This window comes from Leptonychotes weddellii, chromosome 5 (assembly GCF_054177405.1).
Source record: "Leptonychotes weddellii isolate Sample4059 chromosome 5, ASM5417740v2, whole genome shotgun sequence".
In the NCBI taxonomy this organism is placed as follows: Eukaryota; Metazoa; Chordata; class Mammalia; order Carnivora; family Phocidae; genus Leptonychotes; species Leptonychotes weddellii.
The window spans coordinates 66,138,331-66,164,487 of record NC_138373.1 but is presented as its reverse complement, the minus strand read 5'-3'; the positions used below and the strand labels follow the sequence as shown (position 1 = coordinate 66,164,487).

The following is a 26,157-nucleotide window of genomic DNA, read 5'->3' as shown; positions in this document are numbered from 1 at the left end:
AATTGGCTGAGACAGCCGACTCTCTGGGCTGGGTTTCTGTGGTAACAATACATCATTCAGCTTCTCTTCCAGATTCCTGAGTCCAGGGGAGAGCAAGTGAGACTCATTTTCCCCCAGTATACAAAATATATATGTAAAATTTGTCGTTTGAACTGCATCTTCTCAGACTGCAAAATTTCAGTCACAATTCTATTTGTTTTCACAAAGTTGCTTGTTTGTTTGCTTATCAGGGTTCAGGTGTGAGAGAATATCTATTCTTATTACTTCCAGGTAATCTACCTGCAAATATTTTGCTCACAGTCTGCCCCTGGCCTGAAAGATAAGAAAACACTACTAGGTTCCAAGGAGACTGAGGAAGCTTTATTTTCTATCTTCAGTCTTCCAAAATTCCAGGATGAGGGGCTCACATTATGTAAAGTGTGACTTGACTTGACATTTGGCTAGAATCAGATAATCTGAATACTTTAGCCCTGGTGATCTTGTGCTGACTAGAAGCCCTCATTGTAAAAATGTGTGTTCTCTTTTTTTTTTTTTTTTAAAGATTTTATTTATTTATTTGAGAGAGAGGGAGTGAGAGAGAGCATGAGAGGGGAGAGGATCAGAGGGAGAAGCAGACTCCCCACTGAGCAGGGAGCCTGATGTGGGTGGGACTCAATTCCAGAACTCCGGGATCGTGACCTGAGCCAAAGGCAGTTGCTTAACAAACTGAGCCACCCAGGCGCCCTCTCTTATTACAAATAATAGCTATCATTTACCAAGTGCATTAACTTACTTAATCTTCACAAAATCCCTTGAGGCCAGTTTTACAGAGGGAAAAACAAAGAATCAGAAAAGTGAGGTAACTTGTTTAAGTAAACAGCATAGCCGGGATTCAAATTCCGTTCTGACTGAACTTAAGCCTGAAATAAAATTGCAGTCCGTTGGAAAGCTTTCCCACATGTGGCTCTAAAGGTGGGGACCAGCCGGAGAACAGGCCCTTGGTGGAAGCTCTGAGGGACAGCTCTGAGGGGAGCTGAGGACTTCCTACACCCTGGTGGGGCCCCAGGGGGCAGAGTTGGCACTCTGGGCCTCCTTCCGAAAAGCCTTTGCAGCATCCTAGCTTGAGGAGCATTTCCCTGGGGGGAGTTAGGACAAGATGCCTCAGCCCTGGTGAGTGCCCCTGGAGGGGGTGGCCAGACACTCCTGGCCCCCAGGCCCTCACCTGTCTCCGTAACTGGACGTGGGGGAGGGAGCCCCAGGTTGGCTGCGGGAGGTGCTGCTGTTGGGTATAGGAGGCTGAGGAGAGGTGTCCCTGGTGTGGAGTTGAGGTCCCCGGAGGAGGAGCCACTGTTCTACTCTTTCTCCCCTCTGTTCCTGCTCTCCTGTCCTCCCCTCCCTGTCCCCTACCCCCAACCCCATCTGTCCTGGCTGTGTGTGAGGCTTTCTGCAGCCAGCCTCCCTCTGAGCACCTGTGTCCCTCTGCCTCCCTCAGTCATTCTGTGCCTCCCTCTTCCTCACGGCCTAGTGTCACAGCAAAACTCATCAATGGAGGTGTGGCAGGGCTTGTTGGGGTGACCTGTGTGTTCCCCATCGACTTGGCCAAGACTCGGCTGCAGAACCAGCATGGAAAAGACATCTACAAAGGAATGTAGGTTTTGGTGAGGGGAATGGGGTGAGTAGGGAGGGGGGAATTCCCGGGGAGGGATATGGGGCCTCATTCCTTCCGGTCTCTTTATTTAGGGAGTTCATGCATTGTGGGGGTAGAGTGGGGTGGGGGGAGATGGTCAACTGGGGTGTGCCCAGAAGGATTAGTGCACCGGGTTGGGGGGAGGGCTGATGGGCATCCTCTTGCTCACCACTGATTTCCTTTTCTGGCTTCTGCTTCTAGGATAGACTGCCTGATGAAAACTGCTAGGGCAGAAGGCTTCTTGGGCATGTACCGAGGTGGGCTTATCATGCACCCCAGGGGAGGCTTGGCTTGGGCCAAATGAAAACAGAGAGGGCAGCCCAGCACACCAGACTCTGTGGCTTTATAGAATATTGGGAAGTGGCGTTTCTTCTGCCCAGGGAGCTCCTGGGGCGGGGCCTGGGCTACCAGGTGATCCTAAGCCACATTTGATTTTTATAAACCCCCATGTTCCTTGGTGGAGACAGGCAGTTATGGTAAGGTTTGGGGGGACACCAGTGAGCACACTAAGGAGCCCAGGAGCCCCAGTTTCCATCCTGGCACAACTGTGTGATGCTGGAAGCAAGTGGTCCCCACCCCCCGCCCCCATTCAGGGCTGTCAGGGCATTAGCTACTAAAAGCAGAAGGGGAAGAAGCTGACAGGGAAGAGATGGAAAGGGTTTTGAGCTTCTGACAGGGAGTTACTTGTTGGCTTCTCCCTGACACAAGCAGTGCTGTCCCTGTCCCCTGCAGTGACCCCATCCAGGGCCTCATCGCCATGATTAGGGCTTGGAAAATGGATACAAATCTGGTGTTAAGAAGGAGCTGATATGGGCGCCTGGGTGGCTCAGTCGTTAAGCGTCTGCCTTCGGCTCAGGTCATGATCCCAGCGTCCTGGGATCGAGCCCCACATCATCGGGCTCTCTGCTCCGCAGAAAGCCTGCTTCTCCCTCTCCCATTCCCCCTGCTTGTGTTCCCTCTCTCGCTGTGTCTCTCTCTGTCAAATAAGTAAATAAAATCTTAAAAAAAAAAAAAAAAAAAGGAGGATATTCTAGTACCCCTGAGAAATAAAATAAAAACTGCTGTAACTCACAAAACTGCCAGTGGGACTGGGCTAGTAAAGCACAGAGCGATGGAAACCGAACCCCGTCCCCTAGGACCTTATTACTGGGGCTTGATTTGGGGAACTCTTCACTTATCAAGATGGGCAGCACTTGCAAGGACGAAAATAACTTCCCAATAACTGCACCAATGAGCCCATAAAGGAAACACATGCGTCCAAGAGGGAAATGTGGAGGGAGGAGAGTCAAAGTAGGGAGATAAAAAAAACTTTCATGTTTCTATAAAATAGGCAGAAGAACCCTCCTCAACAGCCTCCCCCACAAGACCCCAGTTCCTCCCAGAAACCTGCCTGGCTAGGAGTGAGAGTAGGTTGCCTACATGAGTGACAGATTCAGAGAATTGTGACTTTTGTTTTTTAATTTTAAGTAATTTATTTTTAAGTAAACTCTACACCAAATATGGGGCTCAAACTCACAACCCTGAGATCAAGAGTTGCACGCTCCACTGACTGAGCCAGCCAGGTGACCCAAGAAGTCTTACCTTTAAGATGGCCTTAACTTGTCCTCGTTTTTTACTTCCAGGAGCTGCAGTGAACTTAACCTTGGTCACTCCAGAGAAGGCCATCAAGCTGGCAGCCAATGACTTCTTCCGGCAGCTGCTAATGGAGGATGGGTATGGCCAGGTGGGGGGCTGTGGGGTGGAAATACATCACTGTATGTTTATAGTTTGGGGGGATGGTGACAGGGAGAGGAAAGTATCAGTTTACCTGTCTGCATGCATGTGAATATGTGCACACATATGGCAGAAGTTTAGTGTTATGTTTTGGCAAGTGGAAAGTAAAAGGAGGGGGCGCCTGGGGTGGCTCAGTTGGTTAAGTGTCTGCCTTTGGCTCAGGTCATGATCCCGAGATCCTGGGATTGAGCCTTGCATTGGGCTCCCTGCTCCCCGGGAGCCTGCTTTCCCCTCTCCTTCTGCCTGCCGCTCACCCTGCATGTGTTCTCTTTCTCTCTCTCTGTCAAGTAAATAAATAAAATCTTAAAAAAAAAAAAAAAAAGGAAAGAGAAAGGAGAAAATGAGCTGGTGTAATTTGAAAGTTCTAGATGATAGATAGATCATTATAGACTCTACATATATTCATCAACTAGCTTATGAACATTTTTTTCATTTTTATTGAGATATAACTGTAGTACAACACTGTATAAGTTTGTACAGTGCATAGTTATGCACTGTATAATGATTTATAGACATATACTGTGAAATGTTTACTACGATAAGTTAGGTTAACATCCATTACTTCCGATAGTTACCCAAAAAAGTTGTTTCTTTCCTTGAGATGAGAACTTTAGGATCTGTTCTCTTAGCAACTGTCAACTGTATTGTAGAGCAGGGTTAACCTTACTCATCATGCTGCATTACATCCCAGTACTTCTTATCTTGTAACTGGAAGTTTATGCCTATAGAGCATCTTCACCTAATTCCTGTCCTCTGATAACCACAAATCCAATCTCTTTTTCTATGACTTTGAATTAAAAAAAAAAGTATTTATTTATTTGAGAGAGAGAGAGAACAAGTGGGGAGAGGAGCAGAGGGAGAAGGACAAGCAGAATCCCTGCTGAGCGGGAAGCCCAATGTGGAGCTTGATCCCAGGACCCCTGGGATCATGACCCGAGCCAAAGTCAGATGCTCAACCAACTGAGCCACCCAGGAGCCCCTGTGAGTTTGAATTTTTTTTAGATTCCGCATGTCAGTGAGACCACTCAGTATTTGTTTTTCTCTGTCTGACTTTTTTCACTTAGCATAATGCCCTTGAAGTCCATCCATGTCTCAAATGGCAGCATTTCCTTTGTTTTATGGCTGAATAATATTGTATTGTATATATACCACATTTTCTCTATCCATCCATCTGTCCATGAACACATAGGTTGTTTCCAAATCTTGGATCTTGTGAACAGTAGTGCAGTGAATGTGGGGGTGCAGATAGCTCACCAACATAGTGATTCTACCTCCTTTGGATATATACCCAGAAATGGAATCGCTAGATCAATTCTCTTTTTAGTTTTTTGAGGAACCTCCATACTATGGAGGCCACTATGTTTCCCATAGTGCACCAGTTTGCATTCCCACCAATAGCGCACAGGCTTCCCCTTTCACCACATCCTCACCAGCATTTATCTTTTTTTTTTTTTTTAAGTCCTGGCCTGGGGCTCCTGCGTGGCTCAGTCAGTTAAGCATCTGCCTTCAGTTCAGGTCATGATTCCTGGGTGTGGGATTGAGCCCTGAGTCATCAGGCTTCCTGCTCAGCAGGGAGTCTGCTTCTCCCTCTGCCCCTTCCCCTGGCTTGTGCTCTGTCTCACTCTCTCTCTCTCAAATGAATAAATAAAAATCTTAAAAAAACAAAAACAAAAAGTCCTGGGCCAGATGGCTTCCCATTCTACCAGACATTTATTTTTTTTAAAGATTTTACTTATTTGAGAGAGATCACCAGCGGCAGAGGGAGAGGGAGAAGCAGACTCCCCGCTGAGCAGGGAGCCCAATGTGGGCCTTGGCCCCACAATCCTGGGATTATGACCTGAGCCAAACGTAGACACTTAACTGACTGAGCCACCCAGGCACCCCTATCTTTTTATTTTTTTAAGATGTATTTATTTATTTGAGAGAGAGAGACAGCAGGGTGTGGGGGAGAGACAGAGAATCTCCAGCAGACTCCCCAGTGAGGGCAGTGCCCAGCACAGGGCTCTATCCCACGACCTTGAGATCATGACCTGAGCCAAAATCAAGAGTCCAGCGCTTAACCGACTGCACCACCCAGGCGCCCCTTATATGTCTTTTTGATACTAGCCATTCTAACAGGTGTGAGGTGATATCTCACTGTGATTTTGATGTGCATTTCCTTGATGATTGGTGATGTTGAGCACCTTTTTATGTACCTGTTGGTCTTTTGAATATCCTCTATGGAAAATATGTTTTCCAGTCCTTTGTCTATTTTTTAATTGGATTATTTGTTGTTTGGTTTGGGTTTTTTTTGTTTTTGTTTTTTACTATCCAGTTGAGTTCTTTATATATTTGGATATTAACTCCTTGTTGGATATGTGATGTATAAGTTTTTTTTTCCCAGCCCATAGGCTGCCTTTTCATTTTGTTGATGGTTTCCTTCACTCTGCATGAGCTTTTCAGGTTGAAGTGGCCACACTTGTCTGTTTTTGTTCATGTTCTTGTGCTTTAGGTGACCCAAGTTAAGGAGCTTTCCCCTGTGTTTTCTTCTAGGAGTTTTATCATTTCAGGTCTTACATTTAAGTCTTTAATCCATTTGAGTTCATTTTTGTAAGTGGTGTAAGATAGGGGTCTGGTTTCATTCTTTTACATGTGAATATCTGATTTTTCCCAGCACAATCTATTGAGGATAATGTCGTTTCTCCATGGAGTATTCTCGGCTCTCTTGTCACATATTAGCTGACCACTGTATATGTGGGGCTCTATTTCTGGGTTTTCAAATCTGTCCATTGATCTATGTGTCACTTATTATACTGATGAATTTTTAAAAATCAGCCCCCAAACACTTTCTAGTACTCTCTGTGCCTCCCATTGCCCTGGTGATACTGCTTCAGGGATCAGGGACAATCACATCCCTGCAATGGGTAGTTTGAGTGCACTAGTTTCAACCTCTGTGCAAGTTCTACCTCCCTGGCGCCTGTTTTAAATTTAGCTTCATGTTTTAAGGAGACTGTGTTTGAGGGCCAGGTGATGATTTACCCAGCTGGGTGAGTGGCAGCTGATCCAAACGAGGCTGAGTACCATGCACGGAAAGTCCCAACTACCAAGGGACTTGGGTAGATGGGCCAGGGTGGGTGGCAGGGCTGGCCTGAAGGAGCCTGACTCATGGTCCCACAGGATGCAGCGGAATCTGAAGATGGAGATGCTAGCTGGATGTGGAGCTGGAATATGCCAGGTGGTGGTTACCTGTCCCATGGAAATGCTCAAGATTCAGCTGCAGGATGCTGGGCGCTTGGGTGAGGCCTATCCTGACTTCACATGGGATTAGCAAAGGGCTATGATCAGAATAGATTTCCCCACATTCTGCACTCATTGGCTAGACTGTGTGATTCAGTTAGCTTTCCAGGTCAGTAGAAGTCTTTTTTTTTAAGATTTTATTTATTTATTTGACAGAGAGAGAAAAAGAGCACAAGCCAGGGGGAGCTGCAGGCAGAGGGAGAAGCAGGCTCCCTGCTGAGCAGGGAGCCCGATGCGGGGCTTGATCCCAGGACCCTGGGATCATGACCTGAGCCGAAGGCAGCCTCTTAACTGACTGAGCCACCCAGGCATCCCTGTAGAAGTCTTTCTTTTTTTTTTAAGATTTTTAAATTTTTTTGGCGGCACCTGGGTGGCTCAGTCGTTAAGTGTCTGCCTTCAGCTCAGGTCATGATCTCAGGGTCCTGGGATCGAGCCCCGCATCGCGTTCCCTGCTTGGTGGGAAGCCCGCTTCTCCCTCTCCCACTCCGCCTGCTTATGTTCCCTCTATCACTGTGTCTTTCTCTGTCAAATAAATAAATAAAACCTTTTAAAAAAAAAGATTTTTAAATTTTTTTAAGCAATCTGTATGCCCAACATGGGCTCAAACTTATAACCCTGAGATCATCAAGAGTCGCATGCTCTACCCCTAGAAGTCTTTATTTAATGGATACCTTTCTAGATTTCAATACTTCTAATTCTATAGCAGAAATGAGAAACTTGAATCAGAAAATAACCTAGTATCTCTATCAGATCACCATGACCTTTAGGCTTGATTTCCTAAATATTTTAAGAACTGATCACAAACACTTCAGTCAGTAGACATCATATTATGCTCTCTTATATTATGCTATAGAGGCTGGCCTTTGGTGGGAAGGCATAAGAAGGGACAAGAGAACCATTCCTATTCTTTTTGGTTTTTTGGAAGAGAATTTTGTCCTTCTCCTAAATCCTGGTCCTCTCAAAAATACCAAGTGGTGTAAGTACCAAAGCATAGATTAAGAACCAGGGTTCGCTATCCAGCGGAAGAGAGGCCAGACCCTTGGTGTGGGACAGAGGGCTTCTCCTCGGGGGTGAAATGCAGTACCTGCATTAAAGAAGCCAGCATGTGAGGTGCCTAACCTAGCACCGGCAAGGTTAACCTAGCACTGTTCAAACCCACTGTGCACACTTGCTGTGCTAGAATTCAACCAGCTTTCTAGGTTCGAGCAGACTAGCCTGACGTGCATGAAACTGCAGCGAGAATAAAGTTTGAGCGCTGGAAAGCCCCTGTGTTTTGATCTACAAAGAGTAAAAGCTCTGAAACATTTTGTTTCTCTTTTCTTTTCTTTTTTTTTTAAGATTTTATTTATTTGACAGTGAGAGACACAGCGAGAGAGGGAGCACAAGCAGGGGGAGTGGGAGAGGGAGAAGCAGGCTTCCCGCAGAGCAGGGACCCCGATGCGGGGCTCGATCCCAGGACCCTGGGATCATGACCTGAGCCGAAGGCAGACGCTTAACGACTGAGCCACCCAGGCACCCCACATTTTGTTTTTCAACTTGGGTGAGCGTGTTAGTATTCCTAAACCACGTCAAAAGCAGGGAAAGACAGGCTAAGAATGAACGGGGGAGCTATGGGCACATCAGGCAGGCAATGGGGAAGATACAGCTCACCAATGAACTACCTTCTTCAAGCTCATTGTGTGGACCTGCGCCCTGTTCACTGCCTCAGGAAAGGATGAGCAGTCAGCAGCTTCTCAGTGTGAGATATCGCTCTGCTGGCTGTTAGACAAAACTGGAACATGAAATCACTTCCTTGGAGCAAGGCCGTAGAGTCTAGACAAAGCTGCTCAAATGGGGGGAATTAAAAAGAACAGTCACACGATTTCAGCACATTGAATCCTGTGTTCATGAATGGGATTCACCCACGTTGAAATGGTGTACTTGAAATGCTCAGGAAAAAAACAATTCCTTTCTATTTTTTAGATGTTGAACTCATCCAATGATGGGCTCTGAATTATTCAACTAAAATGAAAAATCAAATTCTATAAAATGGTGAAGGGTATAAAGGCCGTGTTCACCTGATCTTGGAATACTAGAGGGAGGAGGCACCTCTGGAGGCCTGAAGGAGATAGATTTTGGACAAAAAGAATTTGCTGCTTTACACATTAGGCAGAAGGAAATGGGACTCCGATGTCCCAAAGTGCCAGCAGGATGAAACTATGTAAATAGGCTCAGAGGTGGTTTAGAAATGGAAGCCAGATCAGAAGCACAGCTTTAATGGGAGGATAAGGAATTGGGGCTGGAGTAGGTGCTGCTGTAGCTCTCTATGGAAGAGGCCGGGTGGGCCGTGGCTCCTGGGAAGTGCCCGGTGCGGCGGGGACGACACATTAGATGACACAGATCTTAGAAAGATTTCCTTGGAACCAAAAACGAATGTTCTAAAATGAAGACAATCTGGAGCGCCTGGCTGGCTTGGTGGGTAGAGCGTGTGACTCTTGATCTCGGGACCATGAGCTCAAGCCCCACGTTAGATGACTTAAAAATAAATATCTTAAAAATAAATAAAATTCGGACAATTATCAGAATTCTAGTAGGCATGTGAGCCTCACCTCTGAGCTGTCCCAGGGTGAGGAGGCGGGAGGCACACTCCCTGCTGGGGCCTTGCTCGTGATGGGGTCTGTCCTCTCCCTTTCAGCAGTTCGTCAGGGCTCGGCCTCAGCACATTCCTCCTCCAGGTCCTACACTATGGGTTCAGCTTCCGCCCACAAGCGCCCGTCTGCCAGCCTTATTGCCTGGGAGCTACTCCGCACCCAGGGCCTGGCCGGTCTCTATAAGGGCCTGGGTGCCACTCTCCTCAGGTGAAGCTTTCTTCCTGAACTTGGACACAGAAGGGCCCCGGGGAGCAGGGAGAGGGCACAGAGGGCCAGTGGGACTGCGGCCCCAATCTGTCACTGCATTCTTCCTGGAACATTCAAACCCCAGAGAGCAAACCACCTCCAGGCTTCCTATTTGGTCCAGAAGTGGGCAGAATTGCACAGGATGGGCACCTGGAAGACTAGTTTGAGGCCCCTTCTCCGGTAACCAGACCACATGAGTATGGGATGTTCTGTGGAACAAAGGCACCTAAGAATGCCCTATATACAAAGGACTTTGGATCATTTATAGGTAAATGAGCGCAGAGACCCCTCATTTTACTTTGCTACTTGGCCAAAATCCTTAAAGTTGATCAGAAGTGTGCCAGGCCAGGGGCTAGTTTTCTCCTATCACTGGGCAATAGGTCAATGAACTTCACCTTCCTGCCCACCCCATCCCCGTAACACATAGCTTCTAGAGCTCTTCACCAGCCACTCCCCCCACTCACTCTTACCTTAGCCCTGCCACCCGTTCTCGCACGCTCCCAGGCCCCCGTCCGCCGCCCGAGTCCTGCAGGTGCTGGGAGGGCAGTGATGCGCCGGGAGCGTGGGTGGGCAGGCAGCCGCCCTCTGCCGCTGCACATTATCATGGGGGCCAGGGAAAGAATAGGTTAACTGTGGGCTTAGGGAAAGGCTTCCTGCCTGAGCCCGCGGGGGTGGGGGTGGGGTCCCCCTGAGCAGCAGGCAGCTCATCCCGCTCCCTCTCCTGCTCCCTCTCCCGCAGAGACATCCCCTTCTCCATCATCTACTTCCCACTGTTTGCCAACCTTAACAACCTTGGGGTCACCGAGAGCACGGGGAAGGCTTCCTTCGCTCATTCCTTCATGTCAGGCTGCGCTGCGGGTTCCGTAGCAGCTGTCGCAGTAACACCTCTGGATGGTAAGTGCGTCAGAGATGGGGGGCCTTCAAGGGCTGGCTCACTTTCCAAGTCAGACAGCTGTACAGTTGTCTAGAAGATTGTCATCTACTTTTCAGATAGAAATGAAACCGCTCCAACCTGAAAACTCCCTTGGATCGCAACCTGTGGCCATGGCCAGAAACTCAGCAAGGGTCTTCCCAGATAAAGTGGAGCCAAGGAGACCTTGACTCTCTTATCCCTGACAAATCCCCTCACCTTCTAGGTGCTGATTTCATTAGCTTTTTGTCCCCCCAGTGGAGTTTTCAAACCTAAGGTTAAAGGCAGGAATTAAAACAGTGTGAGACCACACTTCTATCTTCAGGGCTACGCCCAGCTCCTCTGGTGCACCTTTCTAAAGTATGAGTAACCTGAAGGATCAGGTCATTTCTAATTCCTTCATTTTATAAATGAGGATCTTCTATTACAGATCACACAGTGGCAGAACTGGCCTCAGGATTCAGTTTTGTGCATGCTGGCTCTAACAGGAAACAGTTTTATGTTGGAGAGAGGGGGCCAAAAGCAAGACGTTCACTACTTTTTTTGTTTTAGTTTTGAAAACTCGAATCCAAACCCTCAAAAAAGGCCTGGGTGAGGACAGCTACAGTGGGATCACCGACTGTGCCAGGTGAGGGGCCTGCAGCCCTGCAGAGGCTAGGGCTGGAACAGTCCCCCTGCCTTGCTGTCTATAATTTTATCACCATACTACGCTGAGCTCCGGCTTTCTTTGAAATCTGTTCCTTCCCCTCACCTCTCAACAAAACAGGATGTCCTGGGAGCTTTTCCTCCTTCGCATCCCTACAGCATTTCTCCCAGTCTAGTCAGACTGAGCCCATTTCCCATGGTCCAGACCCAGCTGCTTAGTAACCCAACTGTGCACACACAGTGGGTGGGGCAAGGCTCTTGCACCCCTGGGAGCCTGCTACTGCTGTGAAAAATAACACCTACTCTCCAAGGGAAGATGCACAAGCGTTGGAGGGGAGCGTATCACTTAATACCGTTCGCACTGCGCTCCTGCCAATCAGCTCACAGGGCTCTTCTCTCTCCACAGGAAACTCTGGATTCAGGAGGGACCATCTGCCCTCATGAAGGGAGCAGGCTGCCGGGCCCTTGTCATAGCCCCTCTCTTTGGGATTGCCCAAGGGGTCTACTTTGTTGGTATTGGGGAGCGGATCTTAAAGTGTTGCGAGTAGAGATAGCTGGAGCCCAAGTCCCCTGCCATCTCTCTAGCCCATTCAACTTAGACTAGAGGGGAACGAGCAAGGTGGCCCATCCAGGTTGTATTTTGTTCTCTAACTTGTAGTGCTACCTCAATCTCGGAAGAAACACTCTTACTCTAATAAGCAAGTTAGGTATGGTCCCATTCTCCCTTCCTATCTTCATTCATTCTCTTTGGGGCTGCAGCTACCGGGGAGCTTCAGAAGCCCCTAACCACCTCCTTTTCAACAACAGAAACAGTACATGCTTGGGTTGGATTAACTGCAGGCCCTTAACACAGTAAAGATTGAAGGGTCATTTCTACATTTTCCTTTTCTACTTCACACTCAAACTCTGTATACTTGAGTCAGTTTAAGGATTTAGTTTTGTTAATTCTGAATTAAATAACCTATGGTTAGTTCTAGCACTGATTTTGGGAAAAAGGAGGATCGGAAGTTCAAGGGGACAATGAAAGCCCTCTAAGTCCGCACTGAGTTGGAAACCAAGCAGATCTTTTCAAATGAGATGGCTGTGGGATTAGGCTAACCAAGCGGCCAGGGCAGGGGCCAAGTCAGGGCAGCTGTCTCCCCCCGCCCCAAGGTCCTCCCTGCGCGGCACAGCTCTCCCAGAACACTGTCCACGGAACATGGTTTTAAATAAAATGGATTCAGATCTCGTCTTGTCGTTAGTGGGAGAAGCAGACGGGCCGCAGAGAATGGTTTGCCCTCTACTGTCCCTGTTTCAGAACCGAGCCACGTCCGAATGAGCCCTGCAGCAGTCCCGCCACGGGACAGATGACCGCTGCGGAGGCTGGGGGACAGCCGCAGGGGTGCCTTCTCTTTCAGTTACACCGGATTTTCAGCCTCGGTTCCATCCCTGCATAACTGCATCGCCCTTGCCGGACACGTTTGCCTTGACAGTCCCCACGTGCCTCAAGTCCTTCCCCAGAGGCCTGCTGCGGAGAGATGCCGGCAACACGGGGGCTCAGGTCCTCAGTAAACAGTGCCTGTGCCAGGGGTTGGCACTTACGTTAGTCCCTGCCTTGTCCCAAACGTCACATTTATGAAAAACGGTCAGGCTCAGTAGGCACGCTGACCATGCGTTGAGTGCGGACCGTAGAGACAAACCCGAGTTAGACTCCCACCTTTGCCCTGCTGCAAGGCCTCGGGCGGGAGGCTAGAGGAGAGGAAGAAAAGGACTTTTGTGAAAGGGTTTAGGCCTGACGCACAGTAACCCTTCTCCCCCAGTAAGCTCTTAGATGCCTTCCTGACTCTGCCGAGGCTAGTAAAACTGCTTCCTCGATAAAGCGGCCAAACCCTCCAAAGGACAGGTAATGCCACCCGTGTGTGTGGTCTGTGTGAAAGCTGGTAAGGGGCTGGCAGACGTGAGCAGGGAGTGCCAGAGGATACACAGAAGGCTGATGGTTTCATGTAGTGACCGCTGTCAACCAGCGACTGTAGGGACTAGGGAAACGCTGCTTGGCTAGATACCTCAGAAAGAACTTTCCCTCGAAAACCACAAACTTGTAGCGCGCCTTGCATAATAAATCACAATGAAATCCATGTAAACCTTTTGTTTTAATAAATAAGACCGATTCATGGCTTAGATTCAAAATCACATTTACAGATGAGAAACGCTTCTAGGCCCAAATAGGTGAACAGTGAAGCTACCAGTGCTGGCAGGAATGCATGCCCCCCATGCATCTGAAGCCTAAAGAGCAGAGACTGAATGTCAGAGAACACGATACACATCACCCTCTAGACTTGAGAACTGACAGCAGAAGATGAGAGGAAGAGCAGAGACTCGGGGAAGCTCCAGTAACCACCATCTGATACCCTCACCTTCATGCTACATAAGCAAATGAAAGTTGTGCTACTTTCAGATAAGCTAAGAAGGTTTCCTGATCATAGTAAGTGAAACTTTCTCTCATGTTAACAATTAGGCCAAGGGCATTAGCTACAGAGAGGATCCACTGATAAATACAGAATATTAGAAGAGTGAAGAGGAAGCCACACAGATATCTTGTTTCTTCAAATATCAGAAACTTCTGCCTGACAGCAGGAGAGCAATGGATGAACTCCACCTCGCCCAAAGGTTTAGTCCAAAAACTTCCTATTGGCATTTGCACCAAATAAGGCTCCCCGTACTTCTGGCATCATCTGTAAAGAAAGAAGTTCTTTAATAAGTAAGTGTTGTCAACTGGAGAATTTGGAAAGCACAGCACATCTTTTTTTTTTTTTAAGATTTTATTTATTTTAGAGAGTTTAAGTTGGGGGAGGGGTGGGAAGAGAGGGAGGGAGCAGCAGACTCCACGCTGAGCAGGGAGCCTGACTGGGAGCTCGATCCCACAACCCTGAGATCATGACCTGAGCCAAAATCACAAGTCGGATGCTTAACCGACTGAGTCCCCCAGGCACCCCAACACTGCATATCTTAACTGCAAGTGGCTAGTCAGCAACCCCTATGTGGCTGGGAAGGAAACCACAAAGCTAAGTGCAGCAAGTCTGTACCTTTACTTATCCAAAAAAACTGTAACAGAATCCTTGGTGAGAAATTTACCCAATCACAAATTTGTGGTTATGACTGCTTAAAGAGGACGAGGAAAAAAACTAGAACTAAAGCCATTCAAGGCTTCTGTTAAACTGTGTTGTAGGGAGAAGAGATGATCCCTTAAAAATATTATCTCCTAATATTCTGGCTCACCTATGTTCTTTCTTTCAACAGTTACTGAGTGTGATTGAGTATGTGCCAGGCAAAAACACATAATGCAAGTTTGTGCTGAGGCACTCGTGCGTTACGGCTACTGAAAAATCCTCAGGATTTAACCTCAAACTTCTCAGGCTGTGCTGTCCATAGAGAGGCCACTAGCCACATGTGAGTACTGTGTGTCTGAAATGTGGCTAGTGCAACCATGGGACTCAATTTTTAACTTTACTTGATTTTGATTTATTCATGTGTGGGTAGCGGCTACTGAAATGGTTAACATAGCTTTAGGGTTTAAGTTACCAGAAGATGATTGTCAAGGTCAAAGTGCTTCTGCTCTAAGACAAGCTAGCAGCCACAGCAGCAGACTACCGCTGCTGAAAGAGGCTCAGCATTTTGAGACACCTGAATTTTCCTGGCTTGTTTCCTAGAGTTCATATGTACAAACCTGGAAACATATGAAGACCCAGCAGCCCTATGGTAATTCCTTTAAACAGTATTTACTTTAGTTCCCATCATTCTTTTTTTTTTTTTTTAAAGATTTTATTTATTTATTTGAGAGAGAGAGAATGAGAGACAGAGAGCATGAGAGGGAGGAGGGTCAGAGGGAGAAGCAGACTCCCCGCCGAGCAGGGAGCCCGATGCGGGACTCGATCCCAGGACTCCAGGATCATGACCCGAGCCGAAGGCAGTCGCTTAACCAACTGAGCCACCCAGGCGCCCTAGTTCCCATCATTCTTACTAGAGAAGGAACTCTGGGCAGCATCTCTACATGTAGTAACATGTATACATCAGAATCCTAAATCAACAAAACCCTCATTCGACCCCAAATTCCCTCTCATGTAAATGGTGTCCCCTCAGTAAATGCTGCATGCCTACTGCACATTCCTTTCAAGAAAATGCCACAAAATGTAGGAAGAGTGACAAACCCCAAATACCAGTGAATGAACATATGTTCTCTGCGCCACTTCAAAGTAACAACAGACCAAGTAATAAGACCTATTCCCACACTCACCTGCTGGGCTATGAGATCCAGCCGGCTTTCTAGGGTATTGGAAACTTTTATTTTACGATCCCCATTATAGATCTCAACTCCACCAGCTCTACAAAGAACACAGGAAATAACAATTTTTATAGATTTGAGGCAGACAGACCCATGGTACATTTACTTTCTTTCCTGAGAAGAAAGCTGTTTTGGTGTGTGGAGTGTCTATGTAAGGGGCCAATAAACACATGCAAAGAGCTTAAAATTAATTCAGAAAGCTTCTGAGGACTTAAGCTATGGTTGTTGATAATAACTGTCATTTACCAAGTGACTGCTACCTGCCAATCTGGTTTTATGTTACAGCACCTAATTTAATTCTAATCAGCCCTCCCCAACAAAATGAAAAGGGGGAGGATTTAGCCCCAGTTTGTCATCAATCAAGTCCTCATCTGAATATTTCTTAAAGGCCCAATCCTGCAAATAACCGGGGGGTACTGATAAGGCCATATGCAAAACTGTACTGTGTATCAGGTTAAAGGTACCACTGTAATCTTGTGCCAGACCGGCCCTTACAAAGTCCTGCCTCTAGCCACAGCTCACTTCTGTTGTTCCTTTCCCCAAAGTTTCTAGCACTTAGAGGCTTAAGGCAGATAAGTCAAATTCTATTACAAGGAGCCTCCAGGAATTAAATTCTTTGTACATTAGAATTTTATCAAATATTTTTCTTTTTTCTTTTTTTTTTTTAGAAAAGACACTGGTGTTTTTTTGTTTTTGTTCTTGTTTTTTTTAATAAAGATTTACTTATTTGCCAGAGAGAGAAAGAGAGCAAGCATAAGCAGAGGGAGCTGCAGGCAAAGGGAGAAGCCGGTTCCCTGCTGAGCAAGGAGCCTGATGTGGGACTCGATCCCAGGACCCTGGGATCATGACCTGAGCGGAAGGCTCAACTGACTGAGCCACCCAGGCGTCCCCAAGTATTTCTTGAAATAAGCAGGCTATGTGACAAAGGCTGGGAAAAGGTTTTGCAAATTGTCTTTGGAAAACTTTAATGGACAATGACGTTTTCTTACTCTATCCTCCCTCCCTCTGGCATTTCTTTGGTTTCTCTAAACAGACTATATCCTTCATAAGGACGTGGCTGGCTCTGCTGAAATCCTGACCCCACTGTCTGTGACACAGTTTTTCTCATGGAGGGAGTAAGGGCAGGAAGACCACCACTGTGTGAGAATGTTGACTGAGGGCCAGGTACTCACTGAGTGTAAAGCCCAGGGCTGCCCATGACTTCTATCTTCCCAGTAACCTATGAGTCTCTGTTGGTATCCTCGCCACTTTACAAACAAGAAAAAAGGTCTAAAAAGATTGAATAAAATGACCTGATTGAACAAAAGAACAATATTTAAAATTCTACTTTAAATTAGCACTGGAATCAGTCCACCGTTCCTTATCTACAATTCTGAAATTCAATAAGCTATCAGAACAGAAGTCTAATCTGTGTGTCTCCAAAAGCTAAACTGACCTCTAGTCATCTGGCAGCAAATGACTAGCGAATCTTTATGTATTTATCCCTTGCAGTGTGAGTGTGCCCATTCAGAAATATTAGTATTTTTGATCAACCGGGGGGGGGGGGGTTTGACGCCTCAGACCCGGCTGGGGTATTATGTCACAAGTGGTATACGTTCTTGCTTGCTTTTCTAAACGCTGGTATTCAAAACATCTGGCCCCAAAGGTTTCAGGACTGAAACCCACTCTTTACGAGACAGACCCTGAACTAAGTGTTTTCTGTCCTATCTGCTCGATCTCTACTACAATGAGTATCTGACCGCTCAATAACCACGTATACGGTGGGTACCAGGCACTGTGTTAAGTGCTGTATAGACATTATCTCATTTAAGCTTCCAAGAACTCTGTGAGGTAGGTGCTATTATCCCAATTTAGAGATGAGGAAATCCAGGCTCCATGAGATTAAATAACTGGTCCAAGACTACCCAGTAAGTATGTGGCAGAGTGGAGAATCAAACCTAAATCTGATGATAATACTGAAGCTTTTTGCACTAGCTTATACACCTTCTGAGTTTATAAAGCATTTTCACATGTACGATATCCTCTCTTTTCCTCACTTCATGAAACAAAAAAGCAAAAAGCATCAATTCCATTTTACAAAATGATGGAATTCAGTCTCCAGGTCCCATAGCTCACAAAAGGCCAACTCAGGACTCAAACCCAGGTCTGGTGCTCTTTCAACTAGGTCCGTGCGTCCGAAGGACTTTCTGCAATGTTAGTTAACGTGTGCCTACGTGGCATCTAACACAGGCACAATCAAGAAAATGACCTTGGCTCTGACCTCATCAGGAGTTCCTATTGCCTAGCCTGGCAGCACCAAGCTTATCAGGGATGCTGAAGAAATGGCCTGTCATTTCCTCACAGCACAAGCACCACTGGTATTTGCAATTCTGTATCTACGGAACCTATTAGGTTCTATTCGTTTCTATAGTAGTTACTATCATACGTGATGACGTGTCTTATTTCATAGAAACTTAGAGGTAGCAATTATCTTCCCCAGCATCTAACACAGAGATCTGGACCCAGCTTTGAGTTCTGGGTAAAGAATTAGTGCTGCCTCTCTGCAGAATAAACTAAGCGACCACAGGAAGCCAGCTCCTTTTAGGGCGTGTCTGGTTGGTTAACAAGAGAGAATAGCACAGTACTGAGAGGGGACAAAGCCAGAGTCACAGGTGGCACAAAGCCACACCACTGTTCTTCTGGGGAAGAGTGCTTCAGAGAAAACTCAACAAGACCCAGCATGAAGGCCATTCTCGTAGTGAAAGCAGCTTAGATGTTAAGAGGAGGAATACTCCTTACATTTCCTCAGGCAGGTAGGCCTCCTGATCAATTTGGACATCAACATCTTTTTTGGTGGCAATTTTGTACATAGGAATCGCTTTTTGCACTGCAGCCTGGAAAAACAGAAAACAATGAAAGGTTTTAGCAGAAACTACAGAGCAAGTATCCAAAAAAAAAAAATCAGCCAACTATACAAGCAAGGCATATTCCTATTTATTTATCAAGTAAAAGAATGCATTGCTGATGGAAATGTAAAATGGTACAGCTGTTGTGGAAAATGGTATGGCAGTTCCTCAAAAAAATTAAACACTGAATTCCCATATGATTCAGCAATTCTACCTCTGGGTATGTACCCAAAAGTGAAAGCAGAGATTTGAATGGCTAATAGTACAACCATGTTCACAGCAGCTTCATTCACAACAGCCAAAAGGTAGGTAGAAACAACCCAAGTGTCTAAGAGATAAACAAAATGTGCACACAATTCAGATGCATACAATTCAGCCTTAGAAAGGATGGAAATTCTGACGAGGCTCACATGAGGAACCTTGAAGACATCATGCAAGGTGAAACAGGCTAGTCACAGAAGGACAGATGTTGTATGATTCCACTAGCATGAGGTACCTAGTGTAGGCAAATTCAGGAAGATAAGAAGTAGGGTGGTAGCTGCTGGGGGGGTGGGGAACAGGGAGTTAGTGTTTAATGGGGACAGAATCTCAGTTCGGGACAGTGAATGTGTTCTGGAGAGGGATGGGGCCACGACGACTGCACAACAATGTGCACATACTTAGTGCCACTCTACACCTGAAATGGTCAAGTTTATACTGTTGACTGTACATCTTACAATTTTAAAAACAAATGAGCACATCAGGAAAAAAAAATAATGCTATACTGTAATTAATGTGATAAAACATAATTAGTGGAAAGTCCTATCTAAATAATAATGTGCATGAGTAGACATATAAATAACATTTTCTTAAAGGAACTTTAGTTGGCAACTCAGACGTGCCTCCAAAGAATGCTTATCACCTTGGGGAACTCTCTAATATGTCTAGCTCTCTGTTTTATAGGTTCATAAATGAGGCTGTCAGCACACACATGGATCCAGGTTACTGGCATAGTTTACAAACGAGAATCACACTTTATTAATTTCCAGTGCAGAGTGAGGGGAATGAGCACCTGTATTCTTCAGCTGGCAAGTTTTCTTTCCTAGGAGACAAGTTACTTGGGAGACAAATTATAATAAGAGCGTGAATACATTATGTATTCTAAGTATATTAATTTATAGTAAGAAACGTAATTGCTAAGGGACTAAGCACTCAATCCTTGCCTGAAAGCAAGCTGCATGGAAGAATTTTATTTTTAAAATAATTTTTTTTTTTTAAGATTCTATTTATTTAATGTGACAGAGAGAGAGAGAGAGAGAGCAGGGGGAGTGGGAGAGGGAGAAGCAGGCTTCCCGGAGAGCAGGGAGCCCGACATCCTGGGATCATGACCTGAGCCAAAGGCAGATGCTTAACAACTGAGCCACCCAGGCACCCCTTATTATTATTTTTTAAAAGTTTTGTTTATTTAAGTACTCTCTACAGCCAACACGGGGCTCGAACTCACAACCCTGAGATCAAGTGTCTCATGCTCTCCTAACTGAGCCAGCCAGGCGCCCCACAGGGAAGAATTTTCACCTGAAGAGCGACTCGATGACAGAGAGTTGGAGCTCGGTGAGTTCATTCTGATTTGTGGGTCCTTCAGTCTAGGGTACCCGTCTAATGCTACAGCCCGTATGGACCCCCTGTGGCGCCAGCAGCCGGCCCCAGACCAGGCAACTTCTCCCTTAGGCCACGGAGGAACACCTTAGCATTTGCCTCTGGGACTGCAGCTCACTTTCTTTGTACCCACTTTCTTTCCCCACTACAGGAATACATTAGGTTATAGCCAGGCCTTGCTAGTCTGGGAGTAGTTTGTCACTTTTAGATGGCATGGCCTATCTTTGCTCCAATCCAGTATGTGCTGTTTTCATTGCTGAATTTTAAGATTATGGCGTTACAGAGCTCCCAGAAAGGGAGGAGGGTACTAACTCTATGACCTCTTCATGAAAAAAAATTAGAGACTTAGGTACACTTAAGTTACTATCTGTAATGTGTTAAGATACCTCTAATTTCCATGGTTGAGCTATCCTCTATTAAAGCACGCATTTCATCTCTAACATTTTGATGTATTTAAAAAAAGAAAATGGATTTCTTCTTTAAGTTCTTTACCTTTACCAGAGGGAAATCCTGCTTCCTGCAACGGACAATCATTCGGGGCTCTAACAATTGGTACAAACCCTGTAAGACATAATCAGATGCAATTATTAGGAAATGCAATTTATAAAATCCAACAGCAAAATAAAATATTTTTATAATTCTTTCATGTAGTTTGGAAAAAGAATACACAGTATGAGAACATGGAAAGAAGCTTTTGATCTCACAAACAAGATAAATATACTCCGGTGGCAGAAACAAAATTTATATGGAAATCTTCAAGTGGAAGCCGAATGTTACTGTAATTAATCTAAGTAAAATAAGAATTCACAAGCGAGCAGCAAACATTTAAAATGTATACTGTCTTTGGTCTGAACCCCAAAATCTAAAGCAAGTATTTTAGCAATGAAATCAAATTAGGGAAGTTTTGTTTTTGTTTGTTTTAAGAGAGGGAGAGAGTGAGACAGAGAAGGGAGGGAGAGAGAGAATCTTAAGCAGGCTCCACACCCAGTGCAGAACCTGGCGGGGGGCTCGATCTCACAACCCTGAGATCATGACCTGAGCCAAAATCAAGAGTCGGACACTTAACCAACTGTGCCACCCAGGTGCCCCTCAAATTAGGGAAGTTTAAAGCTGGAGGTCGCAAGCAAATTTGACCCCTGAGTTCTAAAGGACTAATAAGACTATATAAAAGGGTAGGAAAGTCTGGAAGTCTTATCCAATCAGATATTACTGTCCCCCCAACACATGACAAGGACAAGCGCAAGGAAGAAGGCTAAGATGACAAAATAGGGGAAAAAAAAAAAAACAACAGAGCTGGTCTGTAACACATCTTGTCAATTTTTTAAGAACTGTGGCTATCAGTGGTAGGTCTAACCTAGAAATTACCTGAAGGACCAGTCCATCCAGCAGCACCTGGTACCTGGTTGTATCTTTTACCACTTTGCTGAGTCTCTGTTTTGCTTCATTTAGAAGGTCCTACAAAGAGTAGAAAAGAAAAAAGTTATCTACAGGTAGTCAGGGTAGTCAGCTCAGAACCCACTGTGAGGGTGGTCCTGGCTCATGCCCAATCACTTCACATTATATTACTGTTTTCATTCAATACACATTCCAAGATATATGATAAACCACATGCTGTGCTAAGTACTATACACTGATACAAGGAAGCAGGAAGCAACATCACAGCTCCCAGGGAGTTCACGCTCAAGCAGAATAGCCCAGATTATCAATATCAGTTCAGAAACCTGCAAAACTAACATGGAAAGAGCTACATGATACAGATTTAAAGAGCAAGCTATTAAGACTGTAGTGCAGAGACACCTGGGTGGCTCAATTGGTTAAGCATCTGCCTTCAGCTCAGGTCATTATCTCAGGGTCCTGGGATGGAGCCTCACGTGGGGCTCCCTGCTTGGCAGGGAGCCTGCTTCTCCCTCTCGCTCTGCTGCTTCCCCTGCTTGTGCTCTCTCTTTCTCTCAAATAAATAAGTATCTTCAAAAAAAAAAAAAAAAGACTTGTGCAAGATGAGAGATGGAGGGAGAGAGAGAGAGAGCGTGAGCACAAGCAAGGGGATCGGCAGGTAGAGGGAGAGGGAGAAGCAGGCTCCCAATGAGCAAGGAGCCCGATGCGGGACTCAATCCCAGGACCCTGGGATCATGACCTGAGCCGAAGGCAGACACTTAACTGAGCCACCCAGGTGCCCGATTTCAATTTTCTTTATGCTAATTTGTATTTTTTAATTTGTCTATAATAAACATTGACTTCTATAATAAAAATAACTAAAATAAAAATTAAAAGGGATTATCAGGAAACAAATGCTTATGGTTGAGAGAATATAATGGAAATTACTCATTAAGTAATAAGCATTTACTGGCTTACTGGTGAAAAGAGGTCAGGTCTTTTAAAAGGCAGAGATAATGCCTCTGAATCAAATTGTTCTACAGTCTATTCTACTTAGTATGATCTCTGGAAAGCTATGTTTCTTGGTACTTTAAGGAAGAAGGAGAGCCACATGCTCACCTAGAGGCCAATCAGAGTTTGGGCAGGGAGGGTGGAGAGGAAGAAGTAGCCCTCCATGCTGAAAAGCCCTTTATCTGTTTCTGAGAGCTACCCTTGATCCCCACCCCTCTGAGACTACTGGCGTGCAAGACGCCTGAAGCGAGCTCTCTGCTCCATACTTCACGCGGAGGCGAGGGCACTCCTGACACTCACTCATGCAGCTAACGTCAAGCGATCATTTATTTCATCTGACATCTACTAAGTACAAATAGACCAAGATTTTTTTTTTTAAATCAGAAGTACTGGGGCACCTGGGTGGCTCATTTGGTCAAGCGTCTGCCTTCGGCTCAGGTCATGATCTCAGGATCCTGGATCAAGCCCCGCATCAGGCTCTCTGCTCAGCAGGAAGCCTGCTTTTCCCTCTCCCACTCCCCCTGCTTGTGTTCCCTCTCTCGCTGTGTCTCTCTCTCTGTCAATAAATAAAATCTTCCAAAAAAAAAAAAATCAGAAGTACTCACTTTAGGGCCAATTAAAAAAAAAACTTTTAATAAGAAGTAAAATAGATTCCAAGCCTTCAACAGCAGGTATAGAAGACTGGTGGCCCTCTGCCTCTACAGACTGACTTTGCAAGGCAACAACTTCCTGTCAATTCTGACATTAGACAGCGAATAAAAGTCCACACACATACTTTCATATGAAAACTGGTTCTAATGTACTAACAAACTAAGAAAAATTTTAAATAATAATGAGCATTTAAAATTTTAAAAAAATTTTTAAATAATGAGCATGTAGATTTCTAATCTGTAGCTGGCCACCCCCAAGAATTTTATGAAGGTGTTCTGAGACACCAGGTCATTAGAGACTATAATGCAACTAGTTCAAATTTCTGTTATTTATTTATTTTAAGGATTTTTTTTTTATTTATTTGATAGAGAGAGACACAGCGAGAGAGGGAACACAAGCAGGGGGAGTAGGAGAGGGAGAAGCAGGCTTCCCGCCGAGCAGGGAGCCCGATGTGGGGCTTGATCCCGGGACCCTGAGATCATGACCTGAGCCGAAGGCAGACGCTTAATGACTGAGCCACCCAGACGCCCCTAAAATTTGTTTTCTAAAAAGCAAATAAGGGCGCCTGGGTGGCTCAGTTGGTTAAGCGACTGCCTTCGGCTCAGGTTATGATCCTGGAGTCCCGGGATCGGGTCCCACATCGGGCTCCCTGCTCAGCAGGGAGTCTGCTTCTCCCTCTGACCCTCCTCCCTCTCATGCTATCATTCTCTCTCTCAATAAATAAAAATCTTTAAAATAAATAAAAAGTAAGCAAGATGGTTAAAAAAGAAACATTCTACTTCACATATTATTCTATACCTTAAGATTATCTTCACTGAATTCAACAACTGTCCAAAAAAAAAAAAAAAATCCTTATGAGGTGCCTGGGTGGCTCAGTCGGTTAAGCACCCAGTACTGGACTCTTGGTTTCTGCTCAGGTCAGGAGATCGAGCCCTGCCCCACATTAGGCACCGCACTCAGTAGGGCCCCATTTTGTTTTGATGATGAAAACCAAAATACATTTAAAGTTAACAATGAGGGGGCGCCTGGGTGGCTCAGTCGGTTAAGCATCTGCCTTCGGCTCAGGTCACGATCCCAGGGTCCTGGGATCGAGCCCCACATCAGGCTCCCTGCTCAGCGGGGAGTCTGCCTCTCCTTCTCCCTCTGCCTGCCACTCTGTCTACTTGTGCTATCTCTCGTCAAAGAAATAAATAAAATCTTAAAAAAAATTAAAAGATAAAAATAAAGTTAACAACGGGGTGCCTTGCTGGCTCAGTCGGCAGAGCTTTCAACCTTTGATCTTGGGGCTGTGAGTTCAAGCCCCACATTGGGTGTTGAGATTACATAAAATCTTTTTTTTTTTTTAAAGATTTTTTATTTATTTGACAGAGAGAGACACAGCGAGAGAGGGAACAGAAGCAGGGGGAGTGGGAGAGGGAGAAGCAGACTTCCTGCAGAGCAGAGAGCCCGATGCGGGGTTCGATCCCAGGACCCTGGGATCATGACCTGAGCCGAAGGCAGGCACTTAACGACTGAGCCACCCAGGTGCCCCCAAAAATAAAATCTTTAAAAAAAAAAGTTCCAAATGTCCAAAAGGAAATCATTTTTCTTCTTCTAAATATGTAATTATTAGATGATAGTCACTTTTTCCCCCCATTTTCCCATGGTGGGATCATCTCAGGTTGGCTTTATTTCCATTTATTGATCCTCAGCCAGCTTTTGCTTTAAAGCACTTAGCTGACTAGCTGACAGAGCCTACAGTAACTGCTGAGAGGAATCTGCTAAAGAAACTGTACCGCCATTACCGTTTCCACTAAATGGAGTTTGATTAGCTTTAAGATGTTCTAGTCCCTGAGGGTGCAAGAGAAAGGACAGCCTCAAAATCTCCCCCACAGCAACAGTCATTGTTAAATATATTCTGCACAAAGCAGACTAAACCATCAGAGCAAGAAACATTTTTTTTCAAAGATTTTATTTGTCAGAGTGACAGAGAGCACAAGCAAGGGGAGCTGCAGGCAGAGGGACAAGCAGGCTCCCCGCTGAGCAGGAAGCCCAACGCAGGGCTCAATCCCAGGACCCTGGGAGCATGACCTGAGCCAAAGGCGGACGCTTAACCCACTGAGCCACCCAGGCGTCCCACAGCAAGAAATATTTAAACAGTAATTCATCTCCTCACAAAGATCTAGAGTCTGAAGACAGGGTTGTAATTCTGAGTTAGCCCAGACACTGAAAGGATGACAACAGTAATGTGAAAACCATTCTTTAAATTCAAAGGTGTGTAACACACACACACACATTTTTAAGATTTGGGAGAGAGTGTGCATGGGGGGGAGTGGGGGGAGTGGCAGAGGGAGAGAGTCTTAACCAGACTCCATGCTGTGTGTGGAGCCCAACTCGGGGGAGAGGCCCTCTATGTGGGCCTCGATCTCAGGACCCTGACAATCAGGGCCCTAGCTGAAACCAAGAGTCGGGCACCCAACTGAGTGAGCCACCAAGGCACCCCAGGAAGAGTATATATTAAAAAAAAAAAAAATTGGGGGGGGGCGCCTGGTTGGCTCAGTTGGTTAAGCGACTGCCTTCGGCTCGGGTCATGATCCTGGAGTCCCTGGATCGAGTCCCGCATCGGGCTCCCTGCTCGGCAGGGAGTCTGCTTCTCCCTCTGACCCTCCCCCCTCTCATGTGCTCTCTCTCAAATAAATAAATAAAATCTTAAAAAAAAAAAAATGGGGGGGAGGCATGTGGCTGGCTCAGTTGGTAGAGCATGCGACTCTTGATTTTGCGATTATGAGTTTGAGCCCATTTGGGGTAGAGATTACTTTAAAAAAAAAAAATCTTAAAAAAGGGGGAAAGAAAAAAGTGAGAAAATTTATTTTGGGGGGTTAAAAAAACTGGGTAGAACATGATGCCCTGAGAGAATTAATTAATTAATTAATTAATTAATTTAGACAGAGAGTGCGCTCACATGCGCATGAGCAAGGGGGTGGGGAGAGCAGAGGGAGAAGAGAGAGAATCTCAAACAGGCTCCATTGTCAGCATGGAGCCCAAGGCAGAGCTATATCTCACAACTGTGAGATCATGACCTGAGCTGAAACCAAGAGTCTGCTGCCTAAAGGACTGAGCCACCCTGGGCGCCCCGACAGAACATTTTTTTTTTTTTT

At 45.7% G+C, this 26,157-nt stretch overlaps 2 protein-coding genes across 13 annotated transcripts in view; one reads left to right on the top strand and one right to left on the bottom strand.

The window, feature by feature from the left end:
• Positions 1-13,647, top strand: part of SLC25A18 (solute carrier family 25 member 18) — a 30,409-nt gene extending 16,762 nt beyond the window's left edge. For 9 of the 12 annotated variants that reach the window (XM_081820916.1, XM_081820914.1, XM_081820918.1 and 6 more), the window contains 8 exons: positions 1,472-1,627; positions 1,868-1,923; positions 3,289-3,379; positions 6,596-6,714; positions 9,390-9,552; positions 10,331-10,485; positions 11,054-11,129; positions 11,553-13,647. In XM_081820916.1, coding sequence (XP_081677042.1) covers positions 1,472-1,627; positions 1,868-1,923; positions 3,289-3,379; positions 6,596-6,714; positions 9,390-9,552; positions 10,331-10,485; positions 11,054-11,129; positions 11,553-11,694 — 958 coding nt within the window. In that variant the 3' untranslated portion in view covers positions 11,695-13,647. Of the gene's footprint in view, positions 1-17; positions 1,150-1,471; positions 1,628-1,867; positions 1,924-3,288; positions 3,380-6,595; positions 6,715-9,389; positions 9,553-10,330; positions 10,486-11,053; positions 11,130-11,552 lie in introns of those variants that run through there. The other 3 variants (XM_081820921.1, XM_081820919.1, XM_081820920.1) reach the window with 3 other exon arrangements.
• Positions 13,263-26,157, bottom strand: part of ATP6V1E1 (ATPase H+ transporting V1 subunit E1) — a 33,405-nt gene continuing 20,510 nt past the window's right edge. Inside the window, exons 5-9 of the mRNA XM_081820922.1 lie at positions 21,350-21,439; positions 20,477-20,545; positions 18,243-18,337; positions 15,417-15,504; positions 13,263-13,857 (exon numbers count right to left, since the gene is read on the bottom strand). Coding sequence (XP_081677048.1) covers positions 13,795-13,857; positions 15,417-15,504; positions 18,243-18,337; positions 20,477-20,545; positions 21,350-21,439 — 405 coding nt within the window. The 3' untranslated portion in view covers positions 13,263-13,794. The remainder of the gene's footprint in view (positions 13,858-15,416; positions 15,505-18,242; positions 18,338-20,476; positions 20,546-21,349; positions 21,440-26,157) is intronic.